General features: G+C 41.7%; 1 protein-coding gene across 1 annotated transcript; it reads left to right on the top strand.

Annotated features, from left to right (window-relative positions):
- Positions 1–768: 768 nt before the first annotated feature.
- LOC104945860 (ammonium transporter Rh type A-like) lies at positions 769–3,075 on the top strand. The gene is made up of 4 exons (XM_010771585.1): positions 769–989; positions 1,131–1,204; positions 1,320–1,393; positions 1,704–3,075. Exons 1-4 carry the CDS (start codon positions 784–786, stop codon positions 1,776–1,778), a joined length of 429 nt encoding a protein of 142 aa, XP_010769887.1. The 5' UTR covers positions 769–783; the 3' UTR covers positions 1,779–3,075.
- The last annotated feature ends 3,310 nt before the right edge of the window (positions 3,076–6,385 follow it).

Genomic DNA, 6,385 nt, shown 5'->3' with positions numbered 1-6,385 from the left:
CGTACTTACAGCCAATCAGCTCTGAATGATGAGATGACGTATGGTGGGGATGGCAGCTCTCTGCCCCTGTGGTCATTATTTTTTTGCCACACATTGAATAGGAAAATACTCTGAGCATGCGCAGTTTAGTTTTTACAGTCACCGTTCACTTAGACAGGGAGAGGGAGGGCATGATGGGGTTTTGTCCCACATGGCTCTAAGCAGCTCAATAGGCACACACTGTAGACACTAATTAGAAGAACACAGACTAAAACAGCAACGAGACGAATCAGATGATTAAACATGATCTTAAAATATATTTTATATATATATTTTTTTTTTGTGCATTTTTTTGTAATCATTATTTGTAATACTTTCTGCTGACACTAGGTGGGGCTGTGCCCCACCTGCCCCTAATGACCAGTCGCCACTGCTCCTGTCATCATTAATGGACGTCTCTTTAAAATGACCGCTCAGAGGAGAGGAGTTCTCATTTCTCTAACCACCTGCTACTTCCCCTCCTCTCTCCTCGGTTCCCCTCCTCGGCTCCTCTCTCCTCGGTTCCCCTCCTCGACTCCTCTCTCCTCGGTTCCCCTCTTCGACTCCTCTCTCCTCGGCTCCCCTCCTCGACTACTCCGTTCGCATCTCCTGTGGGCGGGACTAAGGAGGAGTTAGAGTATTGAGAAACCTCTACAGAGAGACACACACACAGGTCTGATGCTGCAGGTGTGTGTGTCTCTNTTTGATTGTCAAGATTTATCGATTTCTTGATGGAATCTATATTTTTCCATACGATGAAAGCTCATGCCCTTTCATTTAAATCCGAATACTTCACCTTCCAAAAACACAGTCCTTTGTATTCAACAAGAGATCTGTTCCCCTCTGCAGCCCATCCTGTCGTCCCACCTGGGCATCCAGGACACCTGCGGGGTCCACAATCTGCACGGCATGCCCGGCATCCTGGGCGGGTTGGCTGGCATTGTGGCTGTGGCTCTGGGGAAGATAGAGGGGTAAGGACCATTTCACTCACCACTAATCCTTCATATACCAATAAGAATATATATATTATTAACATGTGACTATATTGTAGTTTTGAAGTAATGTTATGATCCAGTTAAATGGCAGCTGTCTCCCTTCCTCCTCCTCTTCAGAGGTAATGCTGTCATGCAAGCTGCTGCCTTGGCTTCGTCCCTAGGGTTCGCTTTGGTTGGAGGTGCATTTACAGGTAGGTGGAGGAGATGAAACGTGAGATGTGACAGAACACTTTCATTCATGAGGGCAGGGTTGTTATGATCTAGCAAAAAGCCTGATTGATCAAACCATTCATTTTCTTTTTCAAGGTTTAATAATGAAGCTGCCATTCTGGGGCCAGCCTCCGGACCAGAACTGCTACGATGACTCTCTTTACTGGGAGGTAAGGAATCCCACTCCTCATACATAATATCTGTAGTGTCTGAGTGTCAAGCATCACAAGTAAAGGTGGCAGTATCCTAATATTTGTTTAAGTTATTAAATTAGATGGATTGTATCATCATAATGTGTTTATCGGACCGACATGTTTTGATTCATGGAAAACAGTTCTTCCTGTATTAATTCCATCCATCTGGTACTGCTTGCTTTAGCCTCTGCTAGTATACGACACCCAGGTGGTAAAGCATATAAGACAATAGTTAGGTTTCTTTCAATATGCTCCATAAAAATGATTTGGACTTGATGTTTTCCAGGTTCCTGCTGAGGAGGAGGAGAACGAGGAGAGCTTGGCTCACGCCGATCACTCGAAGAACAAAGCAGAGGTTTAAAAATCTGCTTTCTGTCCCCTGAGCTAGAAACTAAGAAGGATCAATAATCAGCTACACCATGTCAACAGACGTCAATTTGCCAATTATATGAATGTGATTACATGCATTCAAGAAATTTGACGATATGCTCTACGAACCGACACAAGTCAAATTGAAACTGTTTTACGAGCAAAGATATTTCCGGCAGTGTGAGTTCAAAATTGTAATAAGATTAAGCAGTGAACTTTTTACACAATATTTTGAACTTTCTAAAAATTGTTGACATAAATATTTGGTTAATCCCATTGACACTAAGACAACACATTTCAATAATTTGAAACAGGGAACTTCAGGGATTTCTTTTACACTGATTTTAAAACCACAGTGGACCAACTCATTCACTGCTGATACACTTCCATAAGCTCTTTGTTTATTTCATTTTTATATTATCAAAAGCATGTTTTTTTAAGATATTAGTAATTAGTGTGTATTTCTTTTCATACATTATTTTATTTTTCCAAATACTTGGCGCATGTGTTTCTGCTGAGGTTGAGGTCAGAGAGAGGAGTTAGCTCTTCTGACCTGCTGCCTCACGTCACCTCACTGGAGCCCGGCCCTTCTGCAGGAGTCAGTCAATCTGCGTGAACCAGCAGCTCTGACACGGGCAGGGATAGTCGCATTATATGTTGTAACTAATGAACTTATCTCCCGCTGCGTACGATCATTTTCTATCTATGTGTTGGCAGCTGTACAATTTCTTTAATGCATAGAGTATGAATGTATTTAGCATTAAATTGGTTGTTACTGGGCAAGCTAAAGTTCCTTTTTTGTCTGCTTTCTATTTACATCCAATGTATTCTTCTTACATGTACATACTTTTAGACGGATTGACATGGTCAGTTTTATCAAAGTCCTGCATTGTTGTAAAAGAGCAACTGGTACTGAATTATTTTTCAGATGCCTTTAAAATAATTTCAACAGGAACTTACACATTAAAAATAAAAAAGTCTGACATTAAAACAAGATGCAAATGTGAAGATGAATACACTTTTTTACAATGTCGGGTGTTCAGCTGTATTCTTTTCTTCTGTTTTTCTTGCGGTGAGTTACTGTTGGAATCATTTTAAATAAATAACTGCAGGGCTAGATAAAACTGACTACACATACAGCAGTGTTAATCAATATTTTGGTTTGTCAAACGATGTATGATGCCCAGAACACTGAAACACATCACATTTTGTATTTTTATACAGTGGGCATGTGCTCTTATTTGTATAATATACTAATACTGTCATAATAAATATGTTTTTGTACAATACCAGTGTTTACGTGTTTTTGTGGAAGTAAACTTGCAAATATTTATGGATATGAAATCCATAAGGTAAGGTATTTTTACCTTACTAAATTGGAGCGAGGGGCGGGGCGAAACTCACGGAAGTGATTTCAAAACAAAAGCACTCGTTTGCTAAAATCACACTTTGAATCACTACAGTATCCTGCTGAAGGACCGGTGATTATTATAAACAAGGGGAATTTAGCCATCACAACGAAAACGGCCAAGACACATATTGAGCCCAGAAAATGGATGTTATTAAGGGCTGTAAATATAATAAGCCTCTGTCTAAAATGGACAATATTATTAGGAGATTTAAACTAGGTCTATACAGCGGTTCTGCACTGCGGTCAACTCAGCCGCCTCTCGAGTTTGTTTTTTCAAATCAGCTGCTCTTCATCTTCATTGTTCCTGCTATATTCAATGAGTGATACAAATATTTGTTACCACAAGTTCTTAAGGAAACTGACCCTGTTGGACTCGGTTCTAGTTTGACTTCTACCAGAAATAAAATGAAGTACTTACTGTGTACTTTTTGAGTAATCTAGCTATCAATGTTCCCTCATGAGAACAAGAATGCATGTTTCTCTGCTATTTTTAATAAGCGTTAAAAAAACCTTTCTTCATGAGACTGATATTGGCGGACAGGGGATAGGGAAATAATGAGTCGGTGTGGCTTAGGCACTTGTGTAATGTGGCAGGAGTAGTTCGAGGTGACCAGGGGTAGGGGTCTCTTAAGTCATGTTCTAGGAGGACTACTGCATGTTTCGGGAGGTATTGGACCCTGGGGTAGGATGGACTGACTGGAGGGAGTGTCTGTGAGAGGGTGAGCGAGGGGAGGCCGAGACGGTGACGGTTGGAGACCGGGAGGGGTGAGCCTGGTTGGGAGTCAGAACCCCTGTTCGGAGGAGGCAACGCAACGTGGGTCAGACCTTGAAGTGATGGGGTTAGTAGTCTCTAAGAAGGAGAGTTCGTAAGCTTTGTAGTGAGTTTGGGTAGACAGGTTGTGACGTAAGTGGTGACTGGGTGGGGTGGGGGGGGCCATAAAAAAAGAACAACAAATAGAGAAACATAAAGAAACAGAAAAAAAACAACACAAAAGAATTAAGAGACAGTTTTCGCCAGAAACTCAAAGTACTTTCGCGATATCTTTCAGGGTAATATAAATAAATTAAAAGTGAAGGCGTAGTTTTTTAACTCCGAATTTTATAACCTCTATTAGGTATTAGAAGCACACCAATCGATACTTAGAAGGACGACGTTGCATGCTCATCCGTGGTGTGTTTGACGTCTTGTGACCACAAACCCTTCTGAGTTCTACTAAATAAGGGTAAAGTGTTAGTCTCTAAATTATGCCGTCACAGCACACACACACACACACACACACCACACACACACACACACACACACACAACACACACACAACCACAACCAACACACAACACAACCACACACACACACACAACACACCACACACACACACACACACAGTATGAACGGTTGGGAGCGGCTAAAAAGCGCCCTCTGGAAGGGCGTAAGAGGGCTAAAGACTGTTTAGTCTAAGTGAGTGCTGACAAGGGTGAGCCGTGAAATTATGTCGATCTCTGGTAACAAACCAAAGCGTAGCCATCGCGCAAGAAATCCGTCGCGGCCGCGTTGAGTTTCAGACTGCTCCCACTCCTTCTTACTTTTGACTTGTCTTAGCTGATTGACTGGGAGAATAGTTAGTGAGTGAAGAGGACATTTTATGTGCCAGCTCGCGTGTATACGAGGTACAATGTCCGTAACGGGAATTGATGTTATTGGTTACAATTTACAATTTAGATGTCGAGGCCCGCTAGGTGAAATTGCGGCCTAAGAGGTGGACGCTGTTGATGAACTCGCACTGGAACCTATGCTCAGGTTTGTTAGTGTCGTGTGGTCCCGCACTGTCCCGCGGGAAACTCGTAGTCTAGACTGCTGCTCATCAAATGTCTATCGGTTGTCAGTCGTAAACAACCAACGACGACGACGACCGACTCGAGGAAAGATGGCGGGGCCTGCTCCTCACCCCATACTTATGTGCTACCTAGGGGCGGGTCCTTTGTACACTGAATAGTCAATTGAAATCTGTAGCATTTTGTTTAAAGATTTGTTCTAAAATAACATCTAATATGTAAAATGGAACTATGGTTTGATAGTATTATAAATGGACAGAAATTTTTATTTTTATTTTTTATAAAAACTTTAATAAAAAATAAAATAAAAAAAAAATTACTGTTAGTGTGTAACCCCTTCTCCAGGCGGGATCGCGGGGATACCCGGCCGCGGTGACGTCCGACGGCCGTATACCTGACCTTCATAACGAACTATAGTTCAGATGGTAGGAGGAATTTTTATTGAGTAGGGTCAACCGCACTAAATGCCTAACATCCTCTAGGCCCGAATCGGGTCCTCAACAACTCCCCCACGTCCCCACTTCAACGATAAAAAAAAAATGTTCACCGTCACCCCACCTGGCTTGAGGAAAATCCCCTCAGTAGTGGAGAAATCCCCCCGCCCCGCCGTACGAAGGGGACACTCTAAAAAAAAATTATAACTACAAATTTTCGTAGTTAGACAACGTGAAACTCTCGTTGTAATTGGATGGAATTATTATGGAATTTCGCCGTGTTTTCCGTGACCTCTTTGAATAAGTAATTTAGGAAATTACTTCCGTTTGATTACGAATTGAGTGAGTTATGAGCAAATGAATGAAAGCCGACTTTGCTTACACGCATCTCAAAAATTTCCTACGCCTATCAGAGTGGGAACTAAGACCGCGTAACGATAGCAAAATATCTAGAATAAGAGGTACGGTGGTAGAAACAAACACAATTTCCTCACAGTTCTCAGTGCAAACGACTTAGCCTGTGAGACTCACCTAGCGTCAGTGTGGCGGTTGGCCTCAGACTAAAGTCTCCCAACGGACAGTCAAGGCAACGGACAGTCAAGGCAACGATACAAGGCAACAATCACATGACTTTGCTCCTGCCATATTTTTTGATTTTTTTTTTTTTTTTTAAAGGGTTTTTGTTATATTTTAACCTTATGCAATAAATCAACAGAATTTCATCTTACCTCCATACTTCCCAATGTAAGTAGAATCCTATTAAAATCAGTACAAGACATATGTATGATGTATATGCCCCATAGAATCACACCAATGAGGTACACAATGATCATATTTGAGATTGTTGTAGCGAGAAAAAGGAAATGAGTCAGTCGGCTGACGGTCTATAGTGGTAACATCTAAGTGGTTGTGGACTTTTGTAGT

This window comes from Notothenia coriiceps, unplaced genomic scaffold (assembly GCF_000735185.1).
Source record: "Notothenia coriiceps isolate Sejong01 unplaced genomic scaffold, NC01 NC01_scaffold00010093, whole genome shotgun sequence".
NCBI classification, from domain to species: domain Eukaryota; kingdom Metazoa; phylum Chordata; class Actinopteri; order Perciformes; family Nototheniidae; genus Notothenia; species Notothenia coriiceps.
The sequence above is the reverse complement of the archived record's forward strand: the minus strand, read 5'-3'. Positions and strand labels throughout refer to the sequence as shown.